This window comes from Pezoporus occidentalis, unplaced genomic scaffold, assembly GCF_034315485.1.
Source record: "Pezoporus occidentalis ecotype Australia unplaced genomic scaffold, CSIRO_AGI_Poc_V1 ctg4, whole genome shotgun sequence".
Taxonomy (NCBI): Eukaryota; Metazoa; Chordata; class Aves; order Psittaciformes; family Psittacidae; genus Pezoporus; species Pezoporus occidentalis.
This window is the reverse complement of record NW_026915724.1, coordinates 17,030,208-17,050,885: the sequence shown is the minus strand read 5'-3', so window position 1 is coordinate 17,050,885 and position 20,678 is coordinate 17,030,208. Positions and strand designations below refer to the sequence as shown.

The window sequence follows — 20,678 nt, the reverse complement described above, 5'->3', positions numbered from 1 at the left end:
AAGAGAGGCTGAACTTTTACCCTTGTGGCATCATTAAAACATGGTTGCACCATTTGCCTTTCTTCAATTGTTGGGAACCTCCCTTCATCTCCATGACCTTAGAAAGTGGCCTTACAAGGATGGTAGCTGGTTCTCTCAGCAGCCTGGGGTGCAGCCCATTGAGTCCCATGGGCTCTTCTTATGGGTCAAGTCCTGTCAAGTAATCCCTCCCTTATTTTCACCTGTTCCTGACAGGTCTCCTCCCTGAACTCATTCACTAAGCATGGAGGAGAGGGAGACCTAGTTAGTGAAGAATGAAGTAAAGAAAGCATTGAGTACCTCAGCTTTATCTGCATCCACTTTCACTGCATCTCTGGCCCCATTCAAAAAAGCATCTACATTTTTCTTATTCAGTATTTTACTGTTAATGCGGTGGCTGAAGTTCTTTGTGTTGTCCTTGATGCCCTTCTACAAGCATCAGCTCTAGGTGAGCTTTGGTTTTCCTAGCATCATGCTTAAATGGCCAGGTAACGTTTCTAAATTCCCCCTTAGCAGTCTGTTCCTGCTTCAAACTTGCATTCTGCTTTTTCGCATTGTAGCTTCTCTGGTTAGCCAGTGTCCTGATATATCTACTTGTTTTCCTGAAAATAGGGATGGGCTTTTCTTGTGCATGGAGGCTGCTGTTCTTAGAGGCCTGCATGTTCCCTGAGCTCCTTTGCACTTCAGAGCTGCCTCCAGTTGGATCCCACCTACCACTTTCCTGAATGAACCAAAGTCTGCTCCTTTGGTCCATTCATTGTCTGTGCTGCTACTCTCCTCCCTCACCCCCTTTAGCATCTTGAACTCCTCTGCCTCAGAGTCACTGCAGCCAAGGCTGCCACTGATTTCACATCCCTAAGCAGCTCCTCTTTACCAGCGAAGAGCTGATCTAACTGTGTGTCACTGCTGTTGGCCTTTTCAGTACTTGTATCAGAGAGTTCTCCTGACACCCTCTAGGAATATTGTTGACTGGATTTATAACTGCACAGGGAGCTCTAGGCTCTCCTGTGTGTTCCCCAGGCTGCCTTTGTGCATGCACCTGAGGCAGGTGTCTGTCTGCCACATTTTATTATTCCCGAGGTCTCTCCTGTTCCTGTTACCCTACATCTTTTGCTTTAATTACTTTTTATGATATATTGGTGTTGGAATTAAGTGATCTTAAGGTCCTTTCCAACCCAAACCATTCTATGATTCTGTGATTTCCCTTTGTCCCCCTAAGACAAGACTAGAGTCCCTCACCTCTCCTCTCCACGTTTTGTCCACCCCCTCTTCCCTTGTTTCTTGCCGTATATCTTCTCAAGCATACAGCCTTATGCCTGCAACCCAAAAAGCTGGTCGCAGGATGTGCCATGGTGTTATGGAGATGGTGAGCTGCAGGCATGAGTCACATCCATGCAGACTGCCAACTTCTGTGTACTTTAAGCAAAATAAATGGAATTAGTTTATTGTTACAATACTTCAATGTTTCCTGTAGGCTTTATTTCTTCCATGGTTCTAAATGTCTATTTAAAAATGGATGGCTTCTCTTTTCTGCATGTATTAGGTAATGGCTTGGATAACACACTGTTGTTTTTTTTTTTTAAAGGGATAATCATAGACTCATATGTGAAAATCGTGATGAGGAAGGAATATGCCTTCTCACACCTGAAAGAGACTAAGGGTTTGGCACTGTGTGGAGTAGGAGGCAGAGGATTAGATGGGCCATGCTGATAAAGTCTTCCGAAGTCCATGTATTTGGTTTGCTGTGCCCAGAGCTAAACTTGCATCTGATTAGGATGAGCTGAAAAGGTGATACTTTTGCTGAGTATAACTGGATTTTAACCAGCAGCATTAAGAAATACACATTTTTTCTTAAATGTAAAATTTAGCAAGTGGCATAGCAGCAACAGTGCCTACATTTTAATGTAAGAGAAATAGAACTGTAATAATTCAAATCTTTCTTTAACTTGGGCCACTGGGGAAGTGAAAATTAAATCTATTTTTAGCTTCAGCAGAATTCTGTGTAAAAATGCTTACACAATGTTAATACGCAGCTGCTTGACTGTGAAAAGAGTTGTTTTCAGACTAACTCTTCTGACCTCAGTAGATAAGGATCGACCTTCAGGAGAGAAAGAGATAGATAGTGTATTTTAAAGTGTGAACTTGCTGCTGCTTATAAGGTGTTTTTTTTAATAGATTTTGTTTTCAGGCTGATTGGTGCATGCAGATCAAGGAACGTTAGAGACTCCAGGCCTTGAAGACTTGTGTTCCGTTACCTTTATATTCTGATCTTTTTCTTTGGATGTGTCAGTATTAATCCCAGCCTGTTAAGAGACTTGCCTCAGCCCTTTGGATAACTCTGCCAGATGCGACTTTCTTCCCGGACTGAACTGAGCTGGACAGGCAGCATGCACAACAGCACTGCTGAAACTCCGCTGATGGCTGAAACGTGGAATGAGACTCGGTCCACGCAGTCACCGGGCTCTGAGTTTTCCCTGGGCGTGTTGGTGCTGCTGGCTTTCCTCATGGTGTTGCTGGCTTTGGTGACCATCCTTGGAAATGCCCTGGTGATCCTGGCTTTCATCATGGACAGAAACCTCAGGCATCGCAGTAACTATTACTTTCTCAATCTTGCTCTTTCTGACTTTGCAGTAGGTAAGTCCCGGCAGCGGAGGCACGTACTGCTTTTGTCCTGGGAATCTTAGGAGAAGCGGTGGGGTTTATTTTCTGGGTGGGTGGTTTCTTCTAAGAGATCTGTTTCCCCGGTGTGTGTCTGGGGGGAGAGTAAGGAATGGTGGAAGCTGCATGAGGTGTTTTAACAGCATATTATGTGTCACAATATGTTAGAATGAGAAATGCATCCTTTTTCATATAAATATTTTTAATGGTGCTTCATCAAAAAAGAGCAACTATTGTATGTGAATACCACTTGAAGGAAAGGGGTTGTTTGCTACAGTTTAAGATTTAACTTTGTTCCTCCTGTAAGATTGTTCATCACACACTTCAGGACATGATTATTTTTGACAGTGTGACTGTTTTCTTATGCAGCTACCGGTGGTACATCCACGTAAATTAATTACTTCTCTACATAGTACTAATGGCTTTTGAGTGTGTTACACTACAAGAAAACACTTTGACTATGGTTTTATACTGGCTTTAACTCAGTGAAATGCAATTTATAGATCAAATGGATTGATGGCAGCAATAGCCTGCTGGCACCTCCCATCTGTTTTTTTTAGTAGTCCACTCTTTACGTAGCATCATTGCAAAAGTCAAGAAAGTTGGCCCCTGGAGGTACCATGGATCCAGTTGTGGTGCATGATGGTAGGCAAAGAGGTGGGGGGGCATGAATGGCTTCAGCGTTCAAGCCAGGGAGACAGCCCATATGACAGAAAAAGCCTGACAAAACCATGGTCATGGGGCAGATGTTCCATCAAACACCTGGACTTGAGGCTAGCAAGGAGGTGTTTCTTGCTGAAGTGCTTAAGACAGTCACAGAGGCCAGTATTCACCAAATTAAGAGGAGGGAACTGGCACTCATCGGCCTACTCCACTTCTGGCAATACCATCCCCTGTAACTGCAGTTTGTTGGTGCTCTGTAGTGAAGTATGAGTTTAGCCTTTAAGAAATTCTGTAATTTATGCCATTTATCATCGGTGGTGACTAATTCTGGGGCTCAACCCATGCAGCAGAAACCAAATAATGTGTGTGCTGGAGCTTTTGCTTCCTGCTTCAGCCAGACAATTTGCTCGAACTGCTATTTCATTGAGCAGGTCTTCTGCAAAAGTCTGTTTCTCCTCCTGTCTTACAGTTTAATCAAGAGATTTAAATACCTCTACATCATTAGCGGTTTAAATACTTCTACATTGGCTCTTGTTTGTGGTTGGTACCTAATGGAGTCTTAACCAAGAGGAAATTATCTGTATCAGTGTTATGTTGGCCTATAGACCATTTAAACGTAAGACTTTGTCTCTGGGATCAGTCAGAAAATGCTTTACTTTCTGAAGCTGCTGTGATATTTTCTTAATTCCTTAGAAGTCTGAAATCTTTCTAGGCATGTGACTCACATGTTTTGCATCTACCGATTAGTAAAAGTGAGAATAGTTTCAAATATAAATGCTTAAAGCCTGGTTCTTGCATCTGTATTCATATCTATAACTAAAAGTAGTTGTTACTTTTTGACGTGGTGCCAAACATCAATCCCATTGAAGTTGATGAGAGCAGCAGCTGTCATCAGCAAGTATGAAAAATGAGTATTTTGTACAAAAGGGATGCTGCTTGTGTTTAAGGTGTGTGTTAAAACAAGTCATCAGTAGTGAAACCTCTGTGTGCATTTCCCTGTTGCTGACAGTCTATCAGCTGTCAGTGGGCCACATCAGCCTGGATATGTTCAGTAACTTCTAAGCTCTTGCTGTACGTATTAAGAAAAGAAGACTCTGAGGAGCTTGAAATGATCTTGAAGCTGCATATAGTTTCCTGTTTGTCTCTGGTAGATCAGCATTTTCAGGAATGTAGCATCAGATATCGCACCATACTTTTGAAAAAAAATATTAGTGGTAAAATGAAGAAGTTGCTGGCTTAAAAGTAAAACTAAGACATGACCTTTTTATAAAAACACTTCAGTAGAAGGCCTTTTGGACAAAAAACAAATGTTACAAACAAAAAATGATTTCTGGAGTTAATCTCAGCTGGAGAACCCGTATGAGATTAAACCACCCATTAAAAATGGGAGAAGGTTTCATACCACTGCTTTGTCTACTCTATGTCTTCTAGAAGAAGTTTCCTGACACCGTGCAGACTGCCCCATATATGCTCTCTAGATTACAAATGCTTACCAATCTCACAATAATAACCAACATCAGCAACACCTGTAGATGTGTTTGGGGGAAAACTCTAACACAGATAAAAGACTAGAAGCAATGAGATTACATGTCAGAGCACAAACACAGTGCATACATGCTGCAGCACCGATTATGTATCTTTAGAGACTCTAAGTTAGTTAGACTGCAGTTTTCTTATTCAGCAGATCCTTCTTTGCTGATTTGTCTTGAACTTATTCCCAACAATTGGCGTACATAAATGCAGTAAGATCTAATACATAGAAAGACACTGTCAGATTTCATGGGAATATAAGAATTTCTGTATATAAATGACATATTCACCGTAATAGACTTTATTTATTTATTTAACCATATACCAGGATATTGTCTCTCTGTGCTTCCAAGACTACTGTTTGCAATACGTATCAACCAAATGGTGTCTCTGTGGTTGCTTCCCATAGGTGTGTTCTGCATGCCTCTCTACATCCCTTACAGCCTGACAGGGAAATGGCACTTGGGAAGAGGCATCTGCAAGCTCTGGCTAGTTATGGACTATCTTCTGTGCACAGCTTCAGTATTTAGCATTGTTCTTATCAGCTATGATCGTTTTCTGTCAGTTACTAAAGCTGTAAGTACCTTGTTTATAGCTTCTCCAATTTTGTCAAAAGACCACTGGAGGATTTTATTTACCAGACTTTGCCATGTTGGCTAGCACAAGCTCAAATGTAGTTGAGATAATAGCCCTCAAAAATACATTGGCATGTGGAGATTATTGGGTATTTGCAGCTTGATGGGGTAAAAGTTCTGCATTGAGCATGCTCCAGCCCAGAACAGAACTTTTCTCATAATTTTTGCTGCAGGTTGCTGTTGTGTTGCTACTTGAGGGAGAGCAGGCTGAGGGATGAAAAGGGTAAGGCGGGATAAAAAGGGGAAAATAAAAAAGGAAATTCAAAGTAAACTGGATGTGGGTTTGGACCTAAAATCAGGCATGGGAGGAAAAGGCAGTGGAGCTAGCACAGTGAAGTGAAGAGCACTGGTGAGAATGTCTAGACCTGGGATATGGTCCCAAATAATCCTGGAGAAGATTAGGAGCAAGAACAAGCAGGATGGAGAATGGGGGCCAACTGCAGCGACTGCCTGTGAACATGAGGCAAAAAGTCCTCTTGGTGCATTCACAGGTATCTTACAGAGCCCAGCAGGGAATAACATCCAACCCTGTCATCAAGATGGTGGCCATCTGGGTCTCTGCGTTTCTCCTCTACTGCCCAGCAATCCTCTTCTGGGAGCACGTGGCTGGACACAGCGTGGTACCAGTGGACCAGTGCTATGCCGAGTTCTTCAGCAACTGGCTCTTCCTCCTGTGTGCGTCCACCCTGGAGTTCTTTGTGCCGCTGCTCTTGGTGACCTACTTCAACGTGCACATCTTCCACAACATCCAGAGGCGCCAGCGGGGCGGCAGCACCCAGGGCTGCGAGCGCTCAAGGACCAGTAGCCTGTCCTGGAGATCCTGCCTTGTGCCAAGTCCAGGAGCATCTTCTCCCCCACTGGAAGCAGAGGACAGTATTTCTTCATTAACAAGGCCACAGAGACCAGCAGTGGAGTCTACCTGTTCATCTCCAACACAAAACAGCTCCACAGCTCTAAAAAATTATTTTTTGTTTCTTTTTGCTCAAGGTCTGGCTCAAAACTGCAGCAGGACAAGAGAATAGCAAAGTCGCTTGCTATAATTGTGTGTGTGTTTGCCATTTGCTGGGCCCCATACACTTTACTAATGATCATTCGTGGGGCCTGCCAAAGAGAGTGCATCCATAAGTCCCTGTATGAAATAACCTTTTGGCTTTTGTGGCTCAATTCCTCTCTGAATCCGTTTCTCTACCCTCTCTGTCATATTAAATTTCGAATGGCTTTCATGAAAATACTATGTCCCAAAAAGTTTGCAACATTGAGATCAGGTTACTTTTAGATTGAAAACAAAAAAGAAAGGTTCAAGAGAAGCTGAATGAGGAATGTGATTCAGTTACACAACGCTGGAATTACCAGGTACTAGATTTCTTATGAAATAAACAGGTGTAGCTCCTTACATCATAGAGTGGTGTGCATTGGAAAGGACCTTAAAGATCATCTCATTCCAACCCCCTGCCACAGGCAGGGACACCTTCCACTAGACAAGGTTGCTCAAAGCCCCATCCAACCTGGCCTTGAACACTGCCAGGGATGGGGCAGCCACAGCTTCTCTGGGCAACCTGTGCCAGTGCCTCACCACCCGCACAGTAAAAAGCTTCTTTCTCATATCTAATCTAAAACTCCCCTCTGTCAGTTTAAAGCCTTGTCCTGTTACTACCTGGCCTTGTAAAAACTCACTCTCCAGCTTTTCTGTAGCCCCTTTTTAGGTACCAGAAGCTGCTCCAAGCTCTCCCTGAAGCCTTCTCTTCTCCAGGCTGAACAAGCCCAGCTCTCTCAGCCTCTCTCTATAGGAGAGGTGCTCCAGCCACCTGAACATCTCCATGGCCTTCTCTGGACTCACACCCACAGACCCATGTCCTTATGTGGGGGCCCCAGAGCTGGATGTAGTACTGCAGGTGGGATCTCACGAGAGCAGAGTAGAGGGTGAGGTCTCACCTCTTTTGACCTGCTGGTCACACTCCTTTTGATGCAGCCCAGGATACGGTTGGATTTCTGGGCTGTGAGCGCACACTGAAGCCAGCTCATGTTCATTTTCTCATCGACCAACACCCACAAGTCCTTCTCCTCAGTGCTGCTCTCAACCCATTCTCTGCCCAGGCTTTGTTTGTGATTGCCCCAACCCAAGTGTAGGACCTTGTACTTGGCTTGGTTGAACTTCGTGAGGTCAGCATCAGCCCACCTCACAAGTGTGTCAAGGTCCCTCTGGATGGCATTCCTTCTCTCCAGTGTGTTGACCACACCACAGAGCTTGGAGTCAGCAAGCTTGCTGACAAACAATCTATCCCACTGTCCATGTTGCTGACAGAGATGTTGAACAGCACCAGTCCAAATACTGACCCCTGAGGAACAGAACATGTCACTGTTTTCCACAGTACTGTATTGGGAAATAAGTTAGGAATCCAGTTGCTCTTGTCTCCCTCCCTTACTTTGAGCTATTGTTAGTAAGATAGAAGAGTCAGACAGAAGCTGATAGGCAAGAAAAATTACGTGGTTATGTGAGGGTCCTGATTGGTCTTTTTATTCTTCTGATGTAGAAGTTATTTCCAGCAGAGAAAGGCACAGGAGTGCGTTGTACCACTTATCCTTGAGCAAGGCAGCAGAAATATTGGGAGCTATCAGAGGGAGGGTTCAATCCAAGAAGGTTCTTGTGGACCATGAGTCCCTGTGGAAGTTGCGCAAGTCAGCAGCATTACTGACCTAAGTGCTGATGACATGAAATTCTCCCTACACATGCTCTGAACTCATGGTTAGTGCAGGTCCTGCAAGATACGGCATGGGGTTCATGCTGATGAAAGGCATCAAAAAAGGTCCTGGTTAAAGGAAAAAGTGATACTACCGTCAGATGCAAATTTCTCTTCTCTTTTGGGTAGGCAGAACTGTATGGGACTTTTCACACATGTATGGTTTGGTAAGTGAGATTGACCAGGCAACTCCCTGTCTTTCTTACACGTGAAAAAAACCATAACAACAAAATAACCTGAACCTATTTAAAAATACCACAGTAAAACTCTACTTTGAAGTACAGAACTTGAAAATTGCTATGAAAATGTGTGAAGAAAAAGCTTTTATAAACAAAATTCATGTGTGTATCTAAGCGCAAAAACTAGAACTGAATAAAAGACAGTGCTACACTTTCTAGGAGGAATATCTGGATACTGGAGACATGGCACTTTAGTTTAATTGCTGAACAACAGCATAGTCCTGCATAAAGCATCCTTGGGCTTTAAGCGAAAGAACTGATGAAGGACCTCTTGCTGAGCAAATCTTGGTAAGGAAAATTTGGTTTTATTGCTATTTGTGTGAGGGCCTTGTAGGTACCCAAAAGGCCTTAACTGCCATGACCAACCTCACTTGGGCCCCCACCTCTGACATAAACCTTGGGCCCTGTAGCACCGTTACACTGGGGTTGTCATGACCTGGGGTACATGAGTGCTTGCAGGTTGGTCTCCGTTCTGTCCTAGGATTTTGTTGAGGTTTTAACTGGACTTATGAGATTGGCCTTGTTCCAGCTTGTCACCCTATGTTTGTGTCATGTTCTTCCCAAGCCATACCAGGGGAACTGCAGTTGTCCACAGTGGCATAATCTGTGATGTTACAGAATCATAGAACCAATAGGTTTGAAAAGACTTTAAGATCATCAGGTCCAGCCATTACCCCATGACTGCCAAGACCACCACTAAACCATGTCACTGACAGCCTCAACTACACAGTTTTTGAATACTTCTGGGGAAGAAATCATGCAAGTGGAGCAAATCCAGTCTGATCAGGGGCTCCCTAGTATGTTCTCAGCTCTGCCTGCCAAGAGTCTCCTGTCCTTCTTCTCCCAAAACGATTCTAGACCCCACCCTTTCCTTTTATTTTTTTATCAGTGCTATCCTAATGCTTTATTGTCATATCAATTTCCTTTCAATTGCATCCTTCAGTGCTGGCTTTTTCTTTTTTCCTTGAAGCCTCACCGTATTTCTTGTATACCCATAGTGCTTGGTTTCCCATTTTGCATCAGGTAGCTCCTCCATACTGTCATACTGCCGATAGATTTGCTATGGCACATATTTCTGTGTGCCTTGCTCAACGGTTCCCCAGGCATATTGGGACAGCTTTTTTACTAAACATACTCTCAATTACATTACTGTTTTCCTTCTCATTTCTTGCACTATGAAAAGGTCTTTCTTTTTTAAGAGATCTACACAGAAATCTAATATTCTCTAAGTAAAACCTATTGTAATGTGTTAGCAGCCTAACAAAGCCACAAATACATTCCCTTACCTTATACAAACTCTACCATTCATAGCCTACCTGCTGCTAGGCTAGTGCAATTTTGGGGTAGAACCCAAGGTTCTTGCATATCATCATGTCAAGCAGGTCTCATCCCTGGTATTTCTAAAATGACAGTGCTGCCTCATCTCACAAATGCCAAACCCTAATGACCTGCATTCCTAATAAATGTAAACAACCCTAGCTGACTCCCTTTGCTGGTATGGAGGTTCTCACACAATATTTTGGAAGGGTTTTAAGAACTTGAACTAAACATGATGTAAAATGAAAAAAAATTATTTAAGGCAATGTTTTTAAAAATATCAGAAATTAATGTCAGACATTTTAAGCAAAGAAACTTAACAGATGTAGTCAGACCAAAAAAAAAAAAAAAATCCAGTTCCTCTTTGGTCTTGATTTTAACTGCATGCATTTAGTTTAAAAACAATGTTTTATCAGCAGTGTTAATGAAGTGAGTTAGAAATAGCTTTTCTAGTGTAAATAGGGTAAAGTGTTATAAAGTAGAGTGGCTGGATTTTTGTACGGCAAATCTGGAACAACATCATATAAGGAGAGAAGATGAAGGTGAAGTCCAGTTTCTTTCCGTGCAGAAGGGATTGCTTTCTTGAACAGAAGAGAATGAAAAAGGCAGACTGTCTCTTTCCTTACATCACCAAATCTAGGGATTGCCATCTCAAGAATTTTTCCCTCTAGCCCCTTCTTCAAGATCTGGTTACTATCCTTCAAGCTGGATCTGACTTTCTTGCTGTTGTTTGTACAGTGCTCTGATCTTCTCTCATGTGCATACGTGCTCCCTGATTAACTCTCCCTTATCACTCTATCATTAAAGAAGAGTATTTGTTAAAGTTCTCAGTTGCAAGAAGACTCAATATAACCAATAGTGACTCTTCATTGATGTGTTCTCTCTTGAGCTGTGGAGCTTTTAAAATCAGCCTATAGGATAATGTATAATGATTTATGTTTGTCCTCTTCACACTGGTATATCTTGAACACCTATCTATGTCTGACCAAGGAAGAAACACAACCTCCCCCTAAAGACAATGCTTTTCTTACTCCTAGGAAGGAGGAGAGTCACACTGCTGTGTAGGTGCCTTCTAAAACAGGTCTGCTTTCCCCACGTACCTGCATTACCAACAAAGTGAGAAGCTTCCCCAGAGCATTATTTAGATGTGCTAAACCCCTGACTTCACCCCTTAAGACAGCAGTTGAGAGGGCATGCTCATCCACAGGTAAGCTTGTGAATGCAGGCACTGTGAGTGCATCTGCTAGTTTTCCTTATGATAGCTTCTCACAGAAGCCTCATTCTTGGGATTTTTTCCTCTCACTGTTTCAACCTGCATGTTCCTGAAGATGTCACTAGTGCTACATGGCATGTTTAAACCTCGCAAATCCTTTCAAAAGGTGCCATTTATACGCACAATCCTGCATGATGTGACACCAGCACTTTCTGCTAAAATGCCACCAAATCTGTTATATTACATCTAGTGTTTACTCTGCTGCAGAAAAGATTAGGGGAGGGGATTATTGCCTTGGCAAAGAAAGGAAGATTTTAGTAATGCAGATAATCATAAATTAGTGCAGGACTTCATCCTAAGTTGTCGTGCATAGAAAGTGTCCTGTGCTCTGCATTTAAAGCAGAGCCTTATATCACTCGTGGAAAAGGAGAGCAAGTAATACTGAGCTGAGAGCAGGACCTCAACAATGTGCCCTCTCCTCTGATATAAAAGGCTTTTGTCTCATGATTGCTTTAAGCTATTTAATAGTGGAATGGTGCTAAAATATCTATTTGTCTCTCCTACCTTCTTGCTGCTGCTCCTGGCCCCATGGTCCTGCCCCACTGCCATTCTAGGTGAGGGCTTGTGCATCTATGCAGGATATTCAGTCTAGGAACTGATCTAGATGAAAAGTAACTAGTTTTCTGTTTGGTTGGTTAGTTTAGGGTGAGTACCTTATCTAGCTTATCACACAAGCATGGAATTGCTAGCACCTGGTGTAACAGAATTGCTGAGACCTCTCTTTGTAAGCAGCTTACTTTTGGGTCAGCTTACAATGTTGAAGCTGCAGCTAAGCTTTGTATGTGAGTACTTGGATATGTTTCTCTATCATTTTCTAGAGATCAGAGCTTTAGCTTGGCTGTCTTGGTAAACCTGCAGTAACTTTAGCAAAGTTGTGCCAAGCTAGAGTGGAGTAGGATCTTGCCTTGATCTGTACAGTGAACAACTTCAAGAGATCTCTCAGCTGGGCTTTTGGGATTGGATGACTTCCCCAGCAGGACAGATCTCACTTCTGTTGCTTTCCCTGGCATGCTAAGGGTCTTAGCAACTTTAGCTCTGTCTTTAGCTCTTTGTATGGGGGAAACTGTCTGTAACTGTTAAAATTAGTGGAGTTACCTGCTGAGACATTTACATTGAACTGATTCTGCCGCTTTTGACAACTGACTGCAAGTAGAATCAGTCCTCGAGTACGTACAAAGACAGTATGTCAGTGCAAATGCCTATGTTACAGGACCTGAGCCAAATTAATTTCTGGAATATTGCCATGGAAGTTAATAGGTATCACCTCTGAAAATTAACTGTTTGCATTATTTGTATTATTTTTGAGGGGCAGGTCTTATTAGGGAAAAAATCTAATTTGATTTGGATCACAGGCTGAAATCAGTAGGTTTACTGTCACTCATACTGATAGGGATTCAGGCTTCCAGTGACACTGGGAAGTGAGAGGAGGATGACACTAAAACTGTAGCTCTGTTTGAGGAGTGATTGTGCATTTTGTTCCTGTTGCACTGGAGTGCTGAGCCAGTACTAGTCATCAGCTCAGGGGAGTTTTGCTACTTCTAATCTGGCAAAAATATTGTCTACCTTTTTAAACTTTTCAGCTGGAATATTGAGCAACAAACTGCATTTCACGTATTGGTGCTCCAATAGGTAAAAATACAGAGTCTTTTTTATGGATGACTAAAGGACACATAGACTACATACGCACCCATACATAGACTGCTGGCATATTCAAATTTAATGTGTTGAATTGCCATACTTCTGTTTGGATCACAAAGATCATGAATGGTAGAAAAGAAAAGTCTGAACCAAATAGGGAATGTGAGGGGCAGTTGCTAGTTGACTTCTAAGTTGCTCTTGTGAGACCTCACTTGGAGTACTGTGTGCAGTTCTGGTGTCCTCAACATAAAAAGGACATGGAGCTGTTGGAACAAGTTCAGAGGAGGGCCATGAGGATGATCAGGGGACTGGAGCACCTCCCATATGAAGACAGGCTGAGAAAGTTGGGGCTGTTCAGCCTGGAGAAGAGAAGGCTGCATGGAGACCTCCTAGCAGCCTTCCAGTATCTGAAGGGGGCTTATAGGGATGCTGGGGAGGGACTGTTCATTAGGGACTGTAGTGATAGGACGAGGGGTAATGGGTTAAAACTTAAACAGGGGAAGTTTAGATTAGATATAAGGAAGAAGTTCTTTCCTGTTAGGGTGGTGAGGCACTGGAATGGGTTGTCCAGGGAAGCCGTGAATGCTCCATCCTTGGTGGTGTTCAAGGCCAGGTTGGACGTAGTCTTGGGTGACATGGTTTAGTGTGAGGGGCCCCTGCCCATGGCAGGAGGGTTGGAACTTGATGATCTTAAGGTCCTTTCCAACCCTAACTATTCCATGATTCTAAAACTGCAAAGTAGCAAAAAACCTCAGGTTTTGATAAAGACCTTGAGCCATATCTGAATGTCTCTTCTTACATAGCTTCATAGATGTTAGAAAAGACTGTCTGAAGATCAGTTAAATCAATTACCACAGAGATCTAGCAGAATTCTTTGGATGTATTTTTAACAAGAAAGGGAGCCAGCAAAGCAACAGTTCTATCCTACATCCAGTTCTGGGCTGGAAAATATTTGGGAGGTTAAATAAAGTCCATCTTTTTTTCCTTTCCTGTCTTCCAAATTTACTATATTTTTGCTAAGTGCCTTTTAAAAATTACGTTAATAACATGGGTGCAGATTATTAGATTGCTGGGATTAAAAAAATGTTTTTTTTTCTCATTTTTGACATATTGGCTGTGTTAAGAAATATCCAGAGAGGGAACAGTGCGAATTGGACTTTTGTACTGCTGACACAGTGTCACAACTTTATGGTCATGTCAGGTAGAGAGGACTATGTCGCCCTCAGTGGAGCAACTCAAAGTCTCTCTGTAGTGATCTGTAGTCCTGGAGCTAGTCTGTTTATTTTTTGCACTGGAAGGCACGAAGTGTTCATATAGGCCATCACCTCCTCTCCTTCCTCCCCCTGATCCTCCCAGAGCAAAAATCGTCAGTGTAAGAGCTCCCATGGGTGCTTTTTGGTGGAACTTAGTGTTAGGATCTTTGCATCTTGGATTGTCTTTCTTTCTCGCTTCAGGCCATTAGTCTTTGCCTCGTCCTCTTTAGCTGCCCTGCATAATTCCTGCCTCTCTGTGGCTCTTCCCGGTTTAGATTTCTTAATTGAAAGGAAAGCTGCCACCATGGCACCTGAAGGGCTGCTGGTTGAGCCTGCAGTGGGGCAGCAGCCCACAAAGAGAAATGTTGTGCTTCAGACTGTCCTGGTGGCTCTTGCCATCAGCTGTGTTTTGCTGACAGTCAAGGCACTTGGCATTCAATTTAGCTTTTCTGATAGGGAGAAAGGGCTTCTATGCTATGAGGTGAATTCGAAAGCCATGCCCTGCCCCAAAGGGAGGAGGGCAGAGATGTGAGGTGGGCAACACGGCACCATGCCCAGAAGGCAACTTTCAAGAGCTGGATACCATGTGCAAAAGGACCTGGATGGCCCAACCTGCAGGGACTCCAACTTTAAATGATTTTGGTGTGTAACAACGAACATCAAGGGCAGGTTTGCCTGATTTATGATTTTCCCTGGGCTTGTGAATTCAAAGCTGGGCTGATTGTTTTGGTTTTCAATGAATTTCAGGCTTTAAAAATTCTTTCCCTTGACCTCCAAACTGTAGTTTAATTCCTGCTCCAAAGTTTACTTACTCCTCTTTGATACCTCAAATTAAGCTATAGATGCTTTCTTAGGCTATGATCTGGTTATGTAGTAGTCAGGAGGGAGTGTGGTTGAGGGTTTGTTTGAAAGGTGAAGCAAAGAGATGAGAGATGAGGGCCGGTATGGAAGACCTTCGGTTGAGCACACACTTGGGTTGTGTCCTGCACTGTTGTGGTGTATGAAGGTGCTGAAGTCCTTTTTCCCTGCTGAGACATGAATCCCCCCTGAACTGGAGCATTCAGGGTCCTTTAAAGCCTCTTTTCTTTCCTTCTTTTCCTTCTCTTATCCTTAACTGCTCTGAACATCTTTTCAGTATCAGGGAAAGCAAAATTCTCCCTCCATGTGTGTGGTTTTATTAAGGGAACAGAAAGAGGAAGCAGAGCTTCCTTGCTTACAACAGAAGATGTGATAGGAGGAAGTACAAGGCTACTCCACACAGAGTGGGGAAAGTAAAGTTTCTCTGGAAAATGAAGGAAAATTTGAAAAAGAAAGCAGAAGACTAACTGCAAGCCTATTTATGTTTCACAGCATTGATGACTGTTGTACAGTGTGTGACTAAAACACCACTGAAAGGAAACAGCCTACAGGAAAGCTGGAGAGGGACTATTCACAAGGACATGTAGCCATAGGGCAATGGGGAATGGCTTCATGCTGAAAGAGGGAAGATTTAGATTAGACATTATGAAGAAGTTCTTCACTGTGAGGGTGGTGAGGCACTGGTACAGGTTGCCCAGAGAAGATGTGGCTCCCCCATCCCTGGCAGTGCTCAAGGCCAGGGTGGACGGGGCTTGGAGCAACCTGGTCTAGTGGAAGGTGTCCCTGACCACGGGAGGGTGGTTGGGACTGGATGATCGTTAAGGTCTCTTCCAACTCAAACCATTCTGTGATTCTATGATTCTGTGAAAATGATGAGTGCAGCTACTCATACAAGCCTTAGTCATAAAAGAAAAATTCTATGTTATCATTTTATTATTCCTTTTCATAGTGGTCTCCAGCCTCATAAGTGACAGAGGGATCCCCAAACTTAAAGGATGTCTGCAATACAGAGTAAGCTATCTCTGAAGTTTGAACATCCACGTGAGTGCAGACTGACTTTGTGAAGGTAGCTGAGAGCCACATTCAGTCACGACATTTCTAAAACCTCACAACTTTTCAATAATATGAAGTTTATACTTTTATTTACATACTTAAGTTTAGTAAATACTGATCAGTTTAATACTTGGTACAGTGACACAGGGAGTTTAAGTTCTTTTATTTTAAGGTCTTAGGTGAGCTAAGATTTAAAGGTGATTTAAGGATTTAGATCAGTAGAAAATAATGAATTGTCTTTAAATCTTGAACACAGCTTAGCTACAGCTTTGCAGGCCATCCTTTAGATATTTAAAAACAATTAATGTTTTCTCATGCAGCAGAGTTTGTGCCAACTCCAGCATGTTTTAAAACTGACGCAGTTATGTTCCCCTCAAAGTGACCTGTGCCACTGAAATGACTGTTACCCAAGGTTCAATTTTTTTCCTTCAAGCATTCATAAGTTTAGGGATGCTGTAAGCAGTTTTCTTATGGTTTTATCTTGCCATGTCACCCTTACAGGTAGACTGTACCTGACACTGAATGGAGCCTTCCTGCTCCACATCATTTCCAGCTTCCTTAAGAATGGTTGGCTGGGAGAAGAGGCTGACGGGGCTAGTAGTACCACTTCATATAATTGTAGGATAATTTTGGTTGGAAGGGATCCGTGAAGGTCATTTAGTTCAAGAGAGAACACTTCAAATGTGTAAACAAGTTTTACCTTTTTCCCCATTTCTTTCTCTGTATTAGCTCTTCTGATTCTCTGAGGGAGTGAGAGCACAGAAACTACAGCACTACAATTCTCAATTGTTTTCCTTCTTAACAGAGTTCTAAAGAAAGACAGATTTTAAATGGCAGGGAATGTTTCTGAGGCAGTGAAATGGGAATTGTTATGCATGGCATTCACCACACCTTGCCCTACAAGAGCGAGACACAGGCTTTCACAGGTCCAGGGCACTGTCAGCAGCCACCAGTGCCTCCTACTACTCCACCTCCTGTCTGCTGCTTCTGACAGGTCCTGTTTTGCTGACTGGTTATGTGATAATGTGGTCCATGTCTAGTGAAAACTGGACATTAAGGGTGGCAAATACTGAAAGTGGTAGTGGACATAAGATGAAACCAACTTGTTTCTTTGCTTTTTCCCAGGGCTTTGCCTCCTTTTCTATGTCAGGGTCTCCTAGACTTTGTGCACCTGCAGAGCACTGTAAGCCAGCATATTTCTGTCACAACCTGGTCAGAAATCAAAGAATGGGGGAGTGCTTGACTCTTGTCCAACTGATTTAACTGGAAACAGAATCTTTGCATCTTCTCTTACTCACATAGGAAGTCTGTATTAAAGGCTAATAACATCCAGCCTATACTTATACCAAGTGTATTGATGCCGGGCTTCATTTCTATTCCTGATTTTATTAACTTACAGATGTGACAAATTATTTTATGGTAATATTCACTGACATTAAAGTACAGGAATTTTTAAATACAAATTATGTGAAGTGCTATAATGGCCCACTTATATTGGTTCTCAAGTAACCTTGCATTTAATCCCCATTTTGCAGAAGTAACCGCAATGCTAGTTTCATGCTGTATCTCTTAAGATGATCTAATTTGAATAATTTGCTTCAAAAGTTGGGTCAGAGCATGTGTTTTACATAAAAACATAGCAATGGTCTTTGAAAAGCACAAAGTAGGAACTGAGGAAACAAAGACAATCCCTGAGCATCTGACGGTTCCTTACTCTCAGGTCACTTTGTGCAGCCATCATTTTCACATACCCACTGCTCACCCTGAGATGTAATTAGCTTTCTGTCTCACAACTCTTCTTGGAAACCTTTGCCTGAGCTGCAAAGCTTTTGCAGCTTGTTTTCTTTCCAACCTGCATTTACCCTCGACCACTTTGTATGCATAGGTTCTGTGCCAGTGCTGTCTTTTGTTTTAGAGAGGTCTCTTTTTCCCAGGCTGCTTCTCGCAGACGCATCCCCCCTCATTAGGCTGAACAGCCAGAAGTCTCACATCCATTTTCCTAACCTTCATACTGACCTCTATGTGCCTCTTCCAGCTGGAAGGTATCTCCCTGAAATGTGGGTGACCAGAATTGTATGCAGTTTTCCATATGGTATCACCTGGGCCTCATACAAAGACATGAATGCTTCCCTATTTTTACTGGAAATACCTCCCCTGCTGCCCTCATAGTTACCTTTTCAAAAAAAGAAATTGAGTGAGTCTGGCCAGGTCTACCTTTAGTAAACCCATGTTGCATTTTATCCCATATTGCTTTTACCTCTGCATCATTAATTAGACTCCCCACTGAACACTATTTTAAAGCCTAGCAAGCTATTCAAGTGGCTCTAATAGACCTGTAAATATGGGTCAATTTTTTCACCTTCTTAATTGCAGGTCATACCCTTACCATTCCTGAGTCCTGTGGCACTGTCTGCAACAGTTTATCAAAGAGATTTGCTAGGAGACTTGAAAAATCGTGTGGCTGAGCTTTCCTAACTTAAGGCAAGATATTTTCTCATTCTTCTTATTTGAACCTGCTGGTGTTCTTTGTCGTAGGGAAGCTGTATATTTTCTTTGTATTCAGTATTCAGTTCGACTGACTTATCTGTGCTTTTGTTCTTTCAAATCTATGATCTAACTTACAAAACATTTTTGCTGTATTTCCCATTTAATTTAAGCTGAACCAGTTTGTAATAACTTTGTGAAAGATACTTTCTATAATCATCTATCTTGTATAGTGCCTTTAATAGGAACCAAACCAAGTCTAGGCTATGTTTGTTGAATGAAAGTTGCTAGGGATGAAGATACTTGGCCATCCCAGCTAATGGTATTGTCAGACCATACTACCATTAGAAACGTTTGTTTGCTAACCTGTATCTAGGCTGTCATAGTTTGCCATAACAATATTTCAGACAGCTCTTAAATGACCATAGTGAGATTGCTGGGGATAGCCAAATGTGCTGGTGGAATTCAGTGGCTGATCATTGGAAAATGCCTTTGTCCCCAAACAAGGATTTTTTCTTCTGTGCTCAAGCTCTTGTATATTGGTGTCATCCTTCTTTCTTATTGTGGCTTCTTTCTCATGAAACTGCTTAGAAAGTCCAGGTTATTTTTTAAATTTCATGGTGAAATTCAGTGGTCTCAATGACAACAACAACAAAATCCAGCTATATTCATCTCAGGAATAATATTGCATGCTTTAAATTGTGTCCTTGCTGTGGATTTCAGAAAAATCAGTGAGGCCAAGCATGTCATATAAACTATGTTAGAAGTGTTCTCAGTTGTCAAAGCAGGCTTCTTTTATTTATGGCTTTGATTAGCTGTTACTCAGTTTGGGGACATAGGGAAAATTTGGGAAAAGTGGAAGCCAGTAATGAATGGCCAGGAGAATACATTTTTCTAAAACAACAAAGCCCCAAACCCACCATCCAGACTATTCTATAAGCAAATGTGCCCAATGGAGATAGTCCAGACAACTGCACCTGGACACCACCTGGATATAATTAAGGTCCCAGAATGGAAGATGTGTTAAACTAGATGCCAGAAAATTTAACACTGTCTCTCCTTTACTCACCTGCTGTAAAAGGATGGCATATTGCTCTGAGTTAGATAGTACAGCAGCATGGACCCATAGGACTCTGGATACCTCTGAGGAAGATCTTAGGTTTTGTTTCTGCCAGTGTCTCTATATACATGTTGGCTTTTCACTCCTTCTTGACCCTACGAGATCAACCACATGCAAAGGGTATTGCTATGGCTTGCAAGAAGGAATTCCTTTGGGACTCTCTCATGGTCATATTCATGGGCCAGCCACAGTCTCCCTTTGTCTCCTCTCTGAAGGTATAAATTCTTAAAACAGCACTCACCATGTTGTTTCTTTCTCTCAGCTGTTACTGTCCATGTTATTTATTTCTCAATGTGTCATTCAGATCCAAACTTCAGAAACACTCATTTCATGTGCTCCTTTATTATCCTGAAGTGGAGAAGGCACAAGAAAATTTGCACATATTTTAAACTGGCTTATTCAGAAACTGACTTGGTTGAAATGAAATGTAATGCTTTGCCCGAAAAAAGCGAAGGGGAAAAATTAAGTTGAGCAATGCAAAATATAAAAGTCAGTTGGTTAAAATCTGACACAGTGCCTTCATTAAATGTTAAAAATCTCTGTTGAAATAGTATTAGCACAGCAGGGTTATGAAGAGCCAGAGGTAAATAATGGCTCAGAACAAATAAGCCTCAGCAGGAAAAAAAAAGATACATTTCACCTTATGGTGATCAGAAACTGTCCTCGTATATGTTAGAAATTATGCCTAATCACATTATTACTGTCATTACATGCGACCTTTTCCAATTGCACTATAATTAGAGTAAATGGTAAAAAATCATTATGAGTGAAGACTTCCTATATATTTTTATGTTCTATTTGTTTTGTAGAGGAACTTGGGACAAGAGTCTGTTGCAATAGACAGTGCAACAAAGTGATTTGGTCCCTGATTGACTTTCTCACCTGGGATGCTCCAACGGAGGGACAGCGGAATGCAATCAGATATTATGATGATTCATGTAACTGGAGGTTGACAGATAAGCTAGAGCAAGATTTTCCTGAGCTAGGTGCTTTATAATCACAGAATGATCTGGTCCTTGCCTGAAGAAGTGCTACCAGCCTTGATAAACGATAGAATAAAGTAAAATTAGTACATGAAGGGCATGTCAGCCACCTGTGACTCCTTCTCAGCCTTCAGAGATCCTGAGAGAATTGAGTCCTGAAGAGGGACATAAGGTGGTGGGTCAGACTTATCTTGTCTGTCATTGAATTCAGTATTATT

At 42.2% G+C, this 20,678-nt stretch overlaps 1 protein-coding gene across 1 annotated transcript; it reads left to right on the top strand.

Moving 5' to 3' along the window:
• The first annotated feature begins 2,028 nt into the window (after window positions 1-2,028).
• Window positions 2,029-7,086, top strand: LOC134170977 (histamine H3 receptor-like). The gene is given in 4 exon segments (XM_062632815.1): window positions 2,029-2,652; window positions 5,279-5,445; window positions 5,996-6,451; window positions 6,454-7,086. Coding segments are annotated over 4 exon segments (1,239 nt in total). The 5' UTR covers window positions 2,029-2,363; the 3' UTR covers window positions 6,781-7,086.
• The last annotated feature ends 13,592 nt before the right edge of the window (window positions 7,087-20,678 follow it).